Genomic DNA, 15,795 nt, shown 5'->3' with positions numbered 1-15,795 from the left:
TGGGGAGTACGTTGGCCTGGCGGAGGCCAAGCGCGCCGCCAGGGAGGAGGAGCGGCTGTCGAGGGAGTGGGAGCGGGAGAAGGAAGTCCTCGCCTCCATTCCCTCGCCAGCCGACAAGAGGGAGCGCGAATCCTGGGAAGTCCAGGTGGAGCGTTTTCGGGAGTGCCCGTCACCCGACATCACCGCTCGGGTGATGGAGCACCTCGAAACCGTGGTGAAGGTCGCCAAGAACTCCGGCCACCTTCAGGGCCCCTACGTCAGGGCCCTGAAGGAGGCCGCGGCGGGCATCAGGGCGGCGCTCACCGTCACTGCTGAGAGGAGGGGCGCCGGAGCCCCTTCTCTCAGCACGGAGAACGCCGCCCTGAGGGGGGAGGTGGAGTCCCTCAAATCGCAGGTGCGCGAACTGAGGGACACCATCTCCCTCATGGGACGGGCGACCGCGGGGGACGGGGGGGAGAGCCAGCGGGTGGCTGACTCCCCCGTCCTGCGCGTCAGGGGGCGGAGGCTGGAGACTCCGCCGAGGAGCCCGGCGACGTCGGATGCAGGACTCCGGACCGAGACCACCCCGCAGAAGGGGGGAGATCCTCCCGCCGAAAGGGAGGACCCCCTGGTCGCCATGGAGGCCAGAATCATGGCCTCCATGGGGACCATGGTCTCAAGGATCGTCGCGGAGGCGGTGGCGCCCCTGGTGAGGCGCACCGTGGGAGAGAGAGCGGAGCCTCCCCGGCAGGATGGACTGGAGGAGACGGGCGTCGACACCGCGAAGAAGAGGAGGAAGAGGAACAGGAAGAAGGGTGGTGGTGGGGCGGGCGGAGTCCCGCCAGCCCTCAGCCCCCCTCCGGCAGAACGGCAGTCCGGGCAGGCGGTGGCCGGCCCGGTCGGCCAGGCTACGGTCGGCGAGAAGGAGCAGCCGTGGTCGACGGTGGTGGGCAGGAGGGCCACGAGGCCAACCGCCCAGCCACCGGCCCCCGCGGGTAAGGGCAAACCCGTGCCGGGCAAACCCGCCCCAGGTAGGGGGGCCAGCGGGGGGGGCAAACCCGCGACGGGCAAACCCTCCCTGCCCGGCGGTCGACCCGGCGCGAAGGGGCCGAAGCCCCCTAAGTCGCCCAAGACGGCGGCCGTAGTCATCACGGCAGCCGACGGCGACTACAAGGGGGCCGTGGAGAAGGCGCAGAAGGGCGTGGACATCGACGCCCTGGGGATCGCCGCGCCGCGAGTGAGGAGGGCCCTGACGGGGGCCCTCATCTACGAGATCCCGGGGCCGGAGTCCGCCACCAAGGCGGACGAGCTGGCCTCTCGCTTGGTGAAGGTCTTTGAGGGGTCGGGTGTAAGGGTCACCCGACCCCTCAAAAAGGCGGAGCTGCGCGTCCGACGGCTGGACGACGCGGCCACGGAGGAGTCGGTGTCTCGGGCGGTCGCAGCCGCCGGAGGCTGCGACCCCCGAGACGTCGAAGTAGGACCGATCCAGAGGTCCCCAGACGGCCTGGGGACCTCTTGGATCAGGCTTCCTGCGCAGGCCGGCGGAAAAGTCGCCGACCTGGGCAGGATCAGGGTAGGCTGGGCCTGGGCACCAGTAAGTGTACTGGAGCCCAGGCCACTTATGTGTTACAGGTGTCTGGCTAAGGGGCACGTGCAAGCGACGTGCCCCAGTCGGGAGGACCGCCGAGACCTGTGCTACAGGTGTGGCGCGGCGGGTCATCGGGCGCGCGGATGCGCCGCTGACCCGAAGTGCCCTCTGTGCACGGGTCTCGGTAGGAGGGCGGACCACAGGCTGGGTAGCGCGGCCTGTGCTCCGCCCTCCAAGGGTGGGAAAAATGGGGTGCAAAGGGGGTCGGAGACGGCGGCCCAGGGAGGGGCGCGGCCGACGGAGGCCGCTCCTCGCCCGCGAAGGGTCGCCTCTCCGGCTCCCAGACAGGCGGCCCCGTCGGCGGGCGCGGCACCGGAGCCGGCGCCTGCCGATGGGGACAAAAGAGGGGCGGCTCCTCCGCGGAAGGAGGAGCCGAAGCCCCAACGGGTGACCCGCTCGATGGGGAGGAAGATGGCGGAGGCAGAGGGTGAGAGGGGCCTGGAGGAGCCCGCCATGGACGTGGAGTAATGGCGGGCCAGGTCCTCCAGGCCAACCTTAACCGCGCCCGCCGGGCTCAGGATCTTTTCCTCCAGAGCCTGGCGGAGCGCGGTTACGCGTTGGGCATCGCGGCGGAGCCCTTCAGGCCCCCCGCGGACAGCCCCAGTTGGGCCGTCGGCGGGGGGGGCCTCGTCGCGATCGTGCGCGGCGACGCCGCGGGCTCCCCTCCCCTCCGAGTGTTGGAGGTCGGGGGGGAGTTCGTGGCGGCGCAGTGGGGAGGCATCACCGTGGTCGGGGTCTACGTGTCCCCGAGCCTGAGTCTCGCCGAGTACGAGGGGTTCCTGGACAGGCTGGGGGGGTGCATAGTTCGGCACCCCCGCGGCCTGCTGTTGGTCGCCGGGGACTTCAACGCGAAGTCCGCGCTCTGGGGTTCCCGGCGGCCGGACGCGAAGGGCGCGGTGCTGGCGGACTGGGCGGCGGGTCTGGGCCTGCAGTTGTTGAACGTGGGCTCGGACAGCACCTGCGTGCGGTGGGCGGGGGAGTCCGTGGTCGATCTGACCTGGGCATCTCCGGCCGTCGCGCGTCGGGTGTCGGGGTGGAGGGTGTTGTCGGGGGTGGAGACGCTGTCGGACCATAGATACGTGTCTATGGTGGTGTCTCCACCCTCGGGCTCCGCCCCCCGCCAACGGGGGACGGGCGGACCCCGACCGCGGAGATGGGCGCTCAAGGGGCTGTCTGGCGACAGACTGGTCGCCGCCCTGCTCGCGTCCACGTGGCCGGAGAGGCCGGAGGGCACGGTGGAGGAGGAGGCCGGCTGGCTCGGGGACATCGTGACGCAGGCGTGCGACTTTGCGATGCCCCGGGCCGGCCGGCCTCGGCGACGGCCCACCTACTGGTGGAGCGCGGGATTGGCGGAGCTGCGGCGCGCATCGGGGCGCGCCTGGCGCCGCTTCTCCCGCGCCCGTCGCCGGGGGACGGCGGCGGAGGTGGACGCGCGCTACGGGGAGCTCCAGGAGAGACGGAGCTCCCTGAGGGCGGCGATCAGGGACGCCAAGGCGAGGGCCTGGGAGGAGCTCCTCCGGTCCGTGGAGGGCGATCCCTGGGGGCGTCCGTACCGGCTCGTGATGGGCAAGTTGCGGCAATGGACGCCCCCGGAGACGGAGGAGATGGATCCCCTGGAGCTGCGCGACGTCCTGGACACCCTCTTCCCGGCGGGAGGCGGGTGCCCGGGACCCCCGGAGTGGATGACCTCCGAGCGGCCCCAGGAGATACCGGGGATCGGTCCGGAGGAGTGGGCGGGGATCCTGCGCCGGCTGCGGGGCCAACGGGCCCCGGGGCCGGACGGGATTCCCAGTCGGGTCTGGGCCCTCGCGATGGAGGTCCTGGCCCCGAGAGTGAGGGCGCTCTTCGAGCGATGCCTGGAGGAGGGACGCTTCCCCGCGGCTTGGAAGAGGGCGAAGTTGGTCCTCATCCCGAAAGGCGGCGGAGGAGACGCGGCGGCGGTGCGCAAGTTCCGGCCGATATGCTTGCTGGACGAGATCGGCAAGCTGTTCGAGCGGGTGATAGCGGGCCGTCTCGTCCGGCACCTGCCCGGGGGTGCTCCGGGTGAGGAGGAGAGACAGTTCGGCTTCCGGGAGGGCCGCTCCACGGTGGACGCCGTGTTGAGTGTGAGGGCCCTCACGGAGGCCGCTGTCTCGAGGGGGGGAGTTGTGGTGGCGGTGTCGCTAGACATAGTGAACGCCTTCAACTCCCTCCCTTGGGGAGTGATAGTGGAGGAGATGCGCGCGCAGCTCCTCCCTCCCTACCTCGCGAGGGTGATCCTGGAGTACTTCCGGGACAGGTCGCTGGAGTGGGTCGACCGGGACGGGCGCACCAGGACCCGCGAGGTGGAGCGCGGCGTGCCGCAGGGGTCGGTCCTCGGACCGCACCTGTGGAGGCTCGCGTACGAGCGGGTCACGCGCGTCCTTCTGCCGCCCGGCTGTCACGTGAGGTGTTACGCCGACGACACCTGCGTGATGGCCGAGGGTCCGAGCTGGGGGGAGGCGTCCGGCCTGGCGGAGTTGGCGGTGGCGGTGGTGGTCCGCGCCATCAGGGAGGCGGGGCTGGAGGTGGCGCCGCAGAAGACCCAGGCGATGTTCTTTTTCGACCATCGCCGGGGTCTGCCGCCTCCGGCCGAGATAAGAGTCGGCGGGGTCAGCGTCCCGGTCGGGACCAAGATGAGGTATCTTGGCCTCACCCTGGACGGCACCTGGTCCTTCGGGGAACACTTCGGCGGGCTGGCGCCGAGGCTGGAGGGGGCGACCAACGCGCTGAGTCGCCTCCTCCCGAACCTCGGGGGCCCGGAGACGCGAGTGCGCCGCTTGCTGGTGGGAGCGGTGCGGTCGATCGCCCTGTACGGGGCGCCGGTGTGGGCGGAGGACCTCGCGGCCTCCCGGCGGGCCCTCCAGGTGGTGAGGGCGGCCGAGAGGCGGCTGGCCGGGAGGGTCGTGAGGGCGTACCGCACCGTCTCTCACCGAGCGGCGCTGGCCCTGGCGGGCACCCCCCCCGTGGAGCTGCTGGCGGAGGGACACGCTAACGCGTACCTCCGCCGGCGGGACCTGCGGGAGAGGGGTGTGGTGCTGACGGCCAGGGCGAGGGGGGCCCTGAGGGAGCAGGGGAGGAGGGCGGTGCTGCTGAAGTGGCAGCGGCGACTCGCCGACCCGGGTGAATCGGGTCGGAGGGTCGCCGGGGCCGTCCAGCCCATCCTCTGCGAGTGGGTGGACAGAGGATGGGGGACGTTGACCTACAGGACGACACAGGTTCTCTCCGGACACGGATGCTTCGGGGAGTTCCTGTGTCGTATCGGGAAGGAGCGCGGACCGCACTGCCACCATTGCGGGGCGGAGAGGGACACGGCGGACCACACCCTAGCCGAGTGCGCGGCATGGGGTGAGGAACGCCGTGTCCTTAAAGACGTGGTAGGGGAGGACCTCTCGCTGCCGACCGTCATGAGGAAGATGGTCGGGAGCGAGAGGAACTGGAGGGCGGTCTCCTCCTTCTGCGAGCAGGTGATGCTGCGGAAGGAGGAGGCCGAGCGCGAGCGCCGACCGGGAGTCGGCCGGAGGGGTCCCGGCCACGGATGACGGCGGGGGGGCCGCGGGGCGCCTTAATGGCGCCGGCGGCCCCCTCGTCGCGTCCGGGGCGGGAGTGCGAGGAGCAGGGGGGTGGAGACTCGGGAGGGAGGTCGCGGAGACCTCCCTCCGGAGTCGCGGGGAAGGGCCCCGACTCGGGTGGAGTCGGGGCTGCAGGCGCGTGACCCCCGTTGGGGGCAGAGTGTCGGCGGGGCATTTGCCCGGGCACTCGGGTGACTGGTCGTCGGGGCATCTGCCCGGGCCGTCATCGTCGAGGGGTCCGAGGACTCCTTGACCCCCAACGGGGAGTATTTGGGACGGGTGGGCGAGGGCCGACTTGGGAGTGTCGGCCGTCGCCCTAAAACCTCCCCTCAACACGAGGGGAGGTCCCCGCGGAGTGGTGGTCTGCCACACTCCGCGGGTGGGGATTAGGGCCCGAAAGGGCAGCGCACCGGCGCTAGGGACGTATACCGGGCATCGTGGGGCGCGAACGAAGTGCCGTTTGGCCGATCTCGCGCCCCATACAGCCAGGGTTGGCAGACGGAGGTAGGTTTAGTGAGTATGAGTCTCACACTCCCCTCGCACCCCGCCCAAGGGGAGCGAGGGGGCCCATGACGGGTTCCTCCTCCGGAAAAAAAAAAAAAAAAAAAAAAAGGTTAGGTTAGGTTAGGTTAGGTTAGGTTAGGTTTTCCTCAGGGGCTACGTCCTTCAAGTCTGGAGGGCGTAGTATGGGAATTAACGCTCCCAAGGTACCCGAGTTTCCGTAATTCCTCCGTAGCGGGTTACAGTCACACATCCAGGCATCCATCACACACATACGCATTCACACACATCCACACACATCCATACACTCACACACAGTCACACACACACAATAGTTTACTTTATTTTACGCACACATTCCGCACATTCACACAACATACACACACACATTCACACACACACTCACAAGCCCGCCTACGGAGGAACCGGAGGTTCTTCGGAACCGCGAGGACTGGGGTCCTCTATAAAAACCCCAGAACGATCCGGCAATTTTTGAAGGATGGACCTTGCGAAGGACGAAAAGAGGGAGCTGCCGGCCCCTGTTAAAAGGATGATTTATATGACACGGCATGTTTATATGGATGACGATTACGGATGACAGATACATGGCAACGACCCTGGCAATTCTAATGGACTTTGAGCTCCGAGCGTGCCAAAGCGATGAGGATGTTTCCGCACCGGCATGACCCGGAGAATTTAGGATGGATACATGGCATGAACTTGGCAATGTTTAAGGACGAGAGATTCGAGCTGGACAAAGCGATGAGGATGGTCCGCACCGTCGAGCTTGGATTTTACGGATGGACAGAACCTAGGATGAACAAGGCGCGAGTTATGGCTATGAGAAGGAAGATATCATGGTACGAGGAAAGGAATCTAGGGAGACCTTCCCTCTAGTAATCAGACGGATGAACGATGACGGACGAAGCCAACACACGGACGGCGCATAAGTATAATGATGGATGGAGAGGTGACCGAGGCAGGGCCCGCGTTAAAACCCTATATAATTATGATGGACAGTAACGCAAAAAAGGAAAAAACCCCTGTTTCTCGGATGGACAGGGATTCGAAAGGGAAGAGTTTAGGTTGCCGGGACTCTAACCTAATGGCGAAGCGGCAAGGCGGTAGTCGGACCCTGGGGCTACGACCGGAGGTGACAGTGACCAGGTTGGTCTCTCGAGACGACGACAAGGCGAAGCAAATGGTACATGAGAAGGCGACGAAACAGCAAACGATAGCACCTGGAAATGATGACGACGTGATTATTCTAGAGGACAACGATTATGTTTTACGGAAGGACAGTGAAAATAAAAGGGTCGAAGATAACCTGGCAGGCAACGAGGCTAGTGGATCTGAAATGTCAGTGGATGAGGCAAGCGTGAAAAAGGACAAGAGACAGCACAAGACAATAGGGATGAAAATCAAGGATGAGGTGATGAGGAGAGTGAGAGAGGATGAAATAAAGGCGAGAGATTCGGATGCTTCCTTCCAATCACTGATCAACGCGAAAAGGAAACGAAGGGAGGAGGGTGTGGATTATGGCAGTGTGGAGTCGAATCTGGACATACAAACAGGGGACATGGACACGGATGATGACTTGGATGCGACAGTGATGGACGATGATACAGGACGGATGGATATGGTGATGAAATATGCGGATGGAATACAGAAATGGACGAAAGAATTGGATGAATTGAGACTGGACAATGAGAAGGTGCTAAAGCGAGAGGTTTTTGGAAGAATGCTGGAGTTGCAGGAGTTAATAAGAACCGGAGGGAAACGATTGATGCTGTACTTTACAACGGAGAGGATGAATCGATCGGGAAGCGAAGAATTGAGAAAGGAAGTTAGTGAGATGAGAGGAGAGATGGGGGAGCTAAAGAGAAGGAATATACGATTAGAAGGAGAAATTATAGAATTGAAGAAGAAGAATACTTACCTCCAGCAGGAGATCCAGAAGCAGCAGCAAAAGTCCAGGGAGCCCATGACAGTAGAGACGATGAAGTCCAACGGATACTCGGCGGCGGTGAAGAGGTCCACACAGCAGCAGCAGCAGGCACCTGAAACAGAAAAGAATAAGATTAGTAAGGTGAAGAAGAATGGAGGAAGAACCGGAATGGACGGAGCGAGGGACGAGGTAGCGGAACGGTTGCTGGAGCAATTAGAAAATCTCAGGAGGTGTGTAATGGATTACTGTGGAAAAGGGAAGGATGAGGCATGTGTAGGAAAGGATAATGAGAAGGAGGAGGAGCAGGTGAGAAACATGGAAAGGAATAGGATAACGAAGCGTGACCAGGAGTGGACGGTGGTGCAAAGGAGAGGAGCAGGAAGGAATAAGGAAGGAAGGGAGAATAGGATAGGAGAGAAAAGGACCCCTAGGGTAGTTGCAAAGCCCCCACCAACAACGGAGGCAGTTGTAATTACCTGCGAGGATAAGGAGTCGGGAGGAATGGAGCTTATCCGAAGGGCCAAGCGAAATATATCGCTGGAGGGCCTTGGAATAGCGGAGGTGAGGACAAGGAAGACGGCGACGGGGGCCACCCTGATCCAGATTACTGGAGAAGGGAGGAAGGACAAGGCGGACGCACTTGCGGGCAAGCTAAAGGAGTTCTTCGGAGAGGCTCGCGTCAAGGTAAACAGACCGGTGAAAAGGACGGAGCTAAGGCTTCGAGGATTAGAGGAGGGAACGACGATGGAGGAGGTGAAGAGTGTGGTGGCGCGAATTGGAGAAGGAAGCGAGGAGGAGGTTCGAGTAGGAAGGATAGCGTGGAATAGGATGGGATATGGATCGGTATTGGTGACATGCACGGCGGAGACGGCTCGAAGGTTGATGGAGAAGGAGGAGAGGATAAGGATTGGATGGGCGAGGATATATGTGGAGAGGATTGCACCAAGGGCACTGCGGTGCTACAGGTGTCTCGAGAATGGCCACACTGGCGTCACTTGTGACAATAGTGTGGACCGCTCGGGCACCTGTTTTAAATGTGGCTCCATTGGACACAAGGCGAAGGATTGCCAAAATCCAACACAGTGCAGTGCATGCGTGTCGATGGGCATTGAGGGAAGCCACGTGATTGGCGGTCCCAGGTGCAATGCCCACACTGAAAGGAGGAAACGGATGGAGAGCGAGAACACGGGAGGGGCCGGATAACATCACCGGTCCCATAAACAGAGGGAAGGTGGCGTAAGCCACGGAGTGGAGCGGGGGGTGGAAGTTTGTGTTGTCCTAAATGTACTTACCTTTTTTCCCTAATCCCTATATTCCTTATCCCTTTCCCCTTCCATCCTTACGGCTCCTGCTTCTCCTGTTGATGGGGGGCCCGGAGTGATGCATTGGTCGTGCCTGGGTTCCCCTGTCTGAGGGAGGGGCGGGAGTCGGTCGCGCGCGCGGTGGGGTTCGCGGGGTGGGTCTTTCCTCTCCTCGGGGTGGGACGACCTTCGGCTAATCCGGATGAATTAGCTGGGGGTCAGAAATCCTTCGAATGGAAGGTCGTGGTGGAGCGATGGCTGGCCTCACTCTGCCACGGGGGGTAAGGCCCTACGCGGGGCTGCTGGGGGTGGCGATGAGTGCGCCCTCAGCGAAACGCGTACCGAGGGGAGGGGGGCCCTCCGGGGGCGTTGCCTCGGCGGCGCTCTCGGGGCCCTTGAACCTTGGGCAGGCCAGTGACGGTGGTTTACCGGGGTATACTCTGGTTGGCGAGGAATCGGGCTTCGGCCGACTCGCGTCCTAGAGTGAGTCCCCGGACACCCCCGAAGGGTCACCGGACCCGGAGGGATGGTCATAAAGCTTCCATCGTCTAACAAAAAAAAAAAAAAAAAAGGTTAGGTTAGGTTAGGTTAGGTTAGGTTAGGTTTCCCTCTCTCCCGTGTGCGCCACCTTGACGTGGTGGGAGGGCTCCCTGTCTCGATGACCCTTGGCGGCGGTACCGACTGGTCCTCGGACCATCGGGAGGCCCTGGGGCGAGGGATAGGATCCAAGTGCGCACAGCCTCCGGAGGGGGCACGGAGCCCGGCGACTCCGATAGGGACCTTTTTCCGTCCCAATCGTCGGTAGGGGATGCGGCGACCCTGACTTCAAACGCCCGGTGGCACGGCACCGTAGGGGAGGATTTCTATCCTCCCTCCGTGCACTGTGGGGAGTGGGGGGTTGTCTTCCGTCCTGGTCGGGCAGGGATGCCGTCTCGGCCGGGGTGGAGGACACCCGCACCCGTCGTTGCACGCCGGTGCTCCGGCATACGACGGGGGCGGATTTGTCCACGCGGCTCACGACCGTACGTGGTACGGAGGCGGGGCCGTGTGGACCCCCCTCACTCAGTTGCTGCACCCTCGGACGTGGTCCGAGGCGACTGAGTGGGGGGAGCCTGGGGGATGAGGAGCGGGGCCGCTCGGACATATTCCGAGGCGGGGCCCGAGGGGGGAGGGGTCGGGAGTGCGGGACTACAACCCCCCTCCTTGTGAGGAAAACCGTACTCTCGACCCAATATAACACGGTATGCTGGCGCCCACGGCGGGAAAGGTCGCGCCGAGTTGTAGCGACGCAGACCCGTACCGTCCGTGGGGCCCCCCGCGTGGCGGCGCCCTGCACGGTGCCCGGGTTGTCGGAGGCCCGGGACCCCCGAAAGCCCTGGGCTGGGAGTTCTCCTGGCCCAGCGGTGAGTAAGGGGCTGGAGACCAGTGCCGGGATGGTAATTCCCCGGCCCGTGTCATCCGCCCACTCCCCGGGGGAACTTGGGGCCCCTTGCTTGCAAGGGTGGGGGTATACCCCGGTGGGCAGGAGCCGTGCAGGGTGGCGGGATTTACTGAAAATGCCAGAACTTAAAAAAGGAAGGAGGAGGGACGAGGAGGACAAAGATCGGGATAGGGGGGTTACGGAGGCGATTTCCGCCCCTCCGACCCCGAACATGTCCTCCCAGGAGAGGAGGGGGGCGACGGCGCTGAAAGTGACGCTGAAGCCCTGCACGACGAGGGTGGCACGTTTGCCCCCCTCCGTCTTAACGCGGGGAGCGGAGCCGCACAGCGCGGAAGCCGGGGGGTCGGGTTACGCGACCCCCAAGAGCGGCGCGAGCAGGGCGACCTCACCATCTCGGTCGATCTGCTCGGGGCTTGGACCGGGGGAGACGATCGATCTCAGTGATGCTGAGTCGATCGCCTCCTCCGCGAGCACCCAGGGCAGGAAGCGCGGGCGTCCCACAACAACCGGGGACTATGCCCGCAAAAAACTGCTCCGGGCCGCAGCGGGAGAGGAGCGCGACAGGCAGCGGGAACTGGAGTTCGCTGACTCCCTTCCCGCGGGCGCACTTCAGCGGGGCGCGACCAACAACATCGGTCGCGCCACCGAAGCGAGGATGCGAGAGCTGTCCAATAATCCATCCGTGGATCTGGCAGCCTCCATCCTCGAGCGGATGTCGGTGGTGGAGAGGGTGGCCCAGACGTCGAACAACCTGAAGGGCACATACATGAAGGCCCTTCAGGAGACGTCGATAGAGGTGCGGGCCGCCCTCTCCATAATGATGCAGAGAACTGCGGACGGCGGGGCGGAGGAGACGAACATCCTCCGCCAGGAGGTGGAGTCCCTAAGGGCCCAAGTGCGCGAGCTGCGCGAGGCCCTTAGGGACGTTGGCAACAGGGGAGGCGCAAATCCTCCTCCCCAGCCGACGACCGCGGCGTGCGGGGAGGGGGAGACGGTGCGGGACCTGCCCCGCTCGCGCTCGCCATCCCACCGCTCATCGATGCGAGGGAGAGGGGATAGGTCCCGATCCCCTCAGTCGCAGCCTCGGGGGAGGGTGGAGTCTCCCCCAAGGCAGAGAGAGGAGGGGGCGACGGCCATGGGCGGTCTCGAGGAGCGCATTGTCGCTCGCGTCGAGGCCATCCTCGACCGCCGCCTTGGTGCGGTCGCCCCGCGTCCGGCGGGAGATCCTGGCGGGAGGGGAGAGAGCAGGAAGCTCCCCCCACCCCCGCCGAAGACGACCGGTCGGGAAGAGACGGCGAGACCCGCCCCCCCTAATAAGAAAAAAACGGGGGCGGCCAAGAAAGGGCCAGGGGGGAGAGAAAAGGGGAGGGGCTTGGACGGGCGGGAGGTAACCCCCGCCCAGCCTGCGCCCCGACCTGAACCCCCACCGTCCCAACAGAAGGCGCGCCCACTGCCGCCTCCGCCCCCCTCGACCGCACAGGGCGAGGTCTGGGCGCGGGTGGTGGGGCGCAAGGAGGCGCGGGCCGCTAAGAAGGCAGCTTGTCCTTCGGCACCGCCCCCGCCTACGACGACACGAGGAGGGACGCCCCAGCAATCGAAGGGGAAGGGAGGAGGAGCTAAGGCCCCACCTCCTCCCCCCAAGAAACCCCGGGTGCGCAAGCCGCCCGCCTCCGCGGCCATCACCTTGAATGGCCCGGAGGAGGGATATGCGGCAGCGATGGCCGCCTTCAAGGCGGCCATCAGGCTGGAGGACCTCGGGATCCCTCACGTTCGAGTAAAGCGGGCCCTAACCGGGGCCCGCATACTCGAGGTTCCCGGACCGGATGCCCACGCCAAGGCCGACAAGCTGGCGGAGGGCATCCGGGGGGTCCTCACGGATGGGCAGTGGTCGGTGGTCCGCCCCACCAAGAAGGCCGAGATGATGGTCCGGGGTCTGGAGGACTCCATCTCGGCCAACGAAGTGGCGGCGGCCATCGCCACTGCGGGGGGCTGCAGTCCCACTTCGGTGGAGACGGGCCCCATCAAGGAGGCCCCGGATGGCCTGGGCCGAATCTGGGTCCGGTGCCCCGCCGTTGCGGCCCTTAAGGTCGCGAAGCAGGCCCGGATCCAGATCGGCTGGACGAGAGTGGGGGTGGTGCTGCTGGAGCCACGCCCCCTCCAGTGCTATAAATGCCTGGAGGTGGGGCACGTACAGCAGCGCTGCCCCAACCAGGAGAATCGCGGTGATCGGTGCTACCGTTGCGGCGGCACTGGTCACCGCGCCAGGGACTGCCCCGCCGAGGCCCCACACTGCCCGCTCTGTGCGGACCTGGGCAAGCCTGCGGGGCATCGCCTGGGGGGTCCGGCTTGCGCCCGCCATAACAGCGGGCGCAAAAAGAAGGGAAGAAGGGCAGCGGCGGAGGGGTCGGGGACATCTAATGCCCCCGTTACGCCCGCCCCGCGGCCCGGACCCCCCTCGAGACAGGTGGAGGAGCGGGGCGTTGCGACGGAGGAAACTCCAATGGAGCAGCGCCCCCCCAAACGACCCCGAGCAGACCCCGGGGCGGGAGGAGGAGCGAAGGGGACTGCCGGGGGTTTGGCCCTCCCGGCAGCAACGCCCACGACCGGCGAAACGGGGGAGGAGGGTTCGCCCCCTCCCCCCACCGAGGGAGTTGAAACCGGGGCGGACAACGCCGCCCCCCCTACCGAGAAGGCTGACCTGGAGGAGGTTGTAATGGCCGATCAGTAATGGCCCTACACCTCCTCCAGACCAACCTAAACCACGCCCGCCGGGCCCAAGACCTGTACGTCCACAGCCTGGCGGAGCGTGGTTTCGGGTTGGGGATCGCGGCGGAGCCATATCGCGTGCCCGTCGACCACCCACACTGGGCCGCCGACGGGCGTGGCTCCGTCGCGATCACATGGTGCCCCGCCGCGGGCTCCCCCCCTATGACTCTGATTGAGTCCGGGGGGGGTTCGTGGCGGTCGCGTGGGGAGACGTCGCCGTGGTCGGCTGCTACGCGTCTCCGGCAATGGGCCTCGCCGAATTCGAGGAATACCTGGATCGGGTGGGGGAATGCGTGAGTACGCGCCTTCTCCCCCGCCCAGTCCTGATCGCGGGGGACTTCAACGCGAAGTCTTGCGTCTGGGGTTCCCCGCGGTCGGACGCCAGGGGCGAGGCCCTCGTCGATTGGGCGGCGACTCTGGGCCTGTGCGTCCTGAACACAGGCTCGGAGAGCACCTGCGTGCGGTGGCAGGGGGAGTCAATTGTTGACTTGACTCTGGCCAACCCTGCTGCTGCACGCAGAGTGTCGGGGTGGAGGGTGGAGTCGGGCCTGGAGACATTGTCGGACCACGTCTACATCTCCATGGCCCTGGCTCCGCCCCCAGGGACGAACCCACCCCCTCGCCGCCCGGTCGGAGGCGGCCGACCACGGCGATGGAAGATTAAGGAAATGTGCGGGGACACGCTGATCGCTAGTCTCCTCGCGGCGACATGGCCGGACAGAAGTCCGGCCGAAGACGTGGAGGAGGAGGCCTCCTGGCTTCGGGGCATAGTCACGGACGCGTGCGACGCGTCGATGCCCCGAGCCGGGAGGCCCCCAGGCCGGCGGGCCGCATACTGGTGGTCGGGGGAGATTGCCGAACTTCGGCGCTCCTTCGTCCGCGCCAGGAGGCGCTTTTTGCGCGCCCGCCGGTCAGGGATTGCCGCGAGGATCGACAATGCCTATGGGGAGTACCGTACGGCGAGGTGCTCCCTTGGGCAAGCGATCAGCCGGGCCAAGGACGGGGCCTGGGACGATCTCCTCCGGAGTATAAACAGGGACCCGTGGGGGCGCCCCTACAAGCTTGTTATGGGCAAGCTCCGCCCTTGGGCGCCCCCGATCACGGAGTCCCTACCTCCGCAGGTGAGGGAGGCTATTATCGACGCCCTCTTCCCAGCGGGAGAGGGCGTTCCCCCCCTCACCGAGGACCGGCCTCGCGAGCACGAGGCTAACGAGGTCCCGGAGGTTACTCCGGAGGAGATGGCCGGGTGCCAGAAGGGGCTAAGGGGCAACAAGGCCCCGGGCCCCGATGGTATTCCCGGCAAGGCTTGGGTCCAGGCCCTCGAGGTCCTGTCCCCGCACATGAGGCAGCTGTTCAACAGCTGCCTCAGGAAGGGTAGGTTCCCCCCATCTTGGAAGAGGGCCAAATTGGCCCTCATTCCTAAGGGGAAAGGCAAGCCCGCGGACGAGCCTTCCGCGTACCGGCCGGTGTGTCTGCTGGACGAGGCGGGAAAAATGTTTGAGCGAGTGGTGGCTTCCCGCATCGTCCGGCATCTGTCCCGGAATGGTCCGGGACTTAGTGACGGGCAGTACGGCTCCGTGAGGGCCGTTCGACCGTGGACGCGATCAAGCGCGTCAGGTCCCTCACGGAGGCCGTAACCGCGGCCGGGGAGGGAGTTGCAGTCGCTGTGAGCATTGACATACGCAATGCTTTCAACTCCCTCCCCTGGAACGCCGTGGTGGAGGCGATGCGCCATCATCGCCTCCCTGCCTATCTGGTGGACACCGTCCTGGACTACTTCCGGGACAGAAGAATGGAGTACACCGGCCGGAACGGTGAAACACGCGGAAGGCTGTTGACACGCGGGGTTCCGCAGGGGTCCGTGCTGGGCCCGTTGTTGTGGAACTCGCGTTCGACAAGGTACTGCGGGCTGCCTTGCCCCCGGACTGCCACCTGGTGTGCTACGCGGACGACACACTGGTGGTGGCCGGGGCCCCTGGATGGGGGGAGGCGATACGGATGGCCAACTGGGCGGTGGCATGCGTGGTTCGCGCCATACGCGCCCTGGGTCTGGAGGTCTCGCCGCACCAAGTCGGAGCCGTCTTCTTCCACGACGGCCTCGCGGTGCACCGCCTCCAGCCCAGATCATGGTGGGGACGTCCCTGTCCCGGTGGGGCCAGTATTAAGTACTTGGGCCTCACACTGGACGGCCGCTGGTCGTTCGAGGACCACTTCGTGGGGTTGGCCCCCGGTTGGAGCGGTTAGCGGCGGCAACCAGCCGCCTGATGCCCAACCTGGGGGGCCCGAACGAGAAGGCTCGCCGCCTATACGCGGGAGCGATCCGGTCGGTGGCCCTGTACGGGCACCGGTGTGGGCGGACGATTTGGCGGTCACCAGCCGGGCGGAACAGGCCGTCCGGCACTTCGAGAGAAGGGTGGCCGCCCGTGTCGCCCGCACGTACCGGACCGTCTCCCATAGGGCGGCGACGGTCCTGGCCGGCACCCCCCAATCGCCCTGCTGGCGCCCGTGTACGCGGACGCGTACGAGCGGGTGCGGCAGGCGCGGGAAAGGGGTGCCCGTTTAACGGCCAGGGCCAAAGAGGTCCTTGGACGACAGGCGAGGCAACAGGCGCTGCTTGCATG

At 65.4% G+C, this 15,795-nt stretch overlaps 2 protein-coding genes across 2 annotated transcripts; both read left to right on the top strand.

The window, feature by feature from the left end:
* Window positions 1–193: 193 nt before the first annotated feature.
* On the top strand, window positions 194–2,095 carry LOC113563543. Its single transcript, XM_026975196.1, has one exon. The coding sequence runs from the start codon at window positions 194–196 to the stop codon at window positions 2,093–2,095; it is 1,902 nt and encodes a 633-aa protein (XP_026830997.1).
* Window positions 2,096–6,823: 4,728 nt separating this feature from the next.
* Window positions 6,824–8,869, top strand: LOC105287304. The gene has a single exon (XM_011352866.1). The coding sequence runs from the start codon at window positions 6,824–6,826 to the stop codon at window positions 8,867–8,869; it is 2,046 nt and encodes a 681-aa protein (XP_011351168.1).
* Window positions 8,870–15,795: the final 6,926 nt, after the last annotated feature.

Source organism: Ooceraea biroi, unplaced genomic scaffold (genome assembly GCF_003672135.1).
Source record: "Ooceraea biroi isolate clonal line C1 unplaced genomic scaffold, Obir_v5.4 UnassembledTig88, whole genome shotgun sequence".
NCBI classification, from domain to species: Eukaryota; Metazoa; Arthropoda; class Insecta; order Hymenoptera; family Formicidae; genus Ooceraea; species Ooceraea biroi.
Note: the sequence above shows the minus strand (reverse complement) of the source record. Positions and strands in the feature narration are given on the sequence as shown.

Coding starts and splice junctions, on each gene's coding strand:
- LOC113563543 (XM_026975196.1), top strand. CDS start 194: ATGGAGCACCTCGAAACCGTGGTGAAGGTCGCCAAGAACTCCGGCCAC.
- LOC105287304 (XM_011352866.1), top strand. CDS start 6,824: ATGGCGAAGCGGCAAGGCGGTAGTCGGACCCTGGGGCTACGACCGGAG.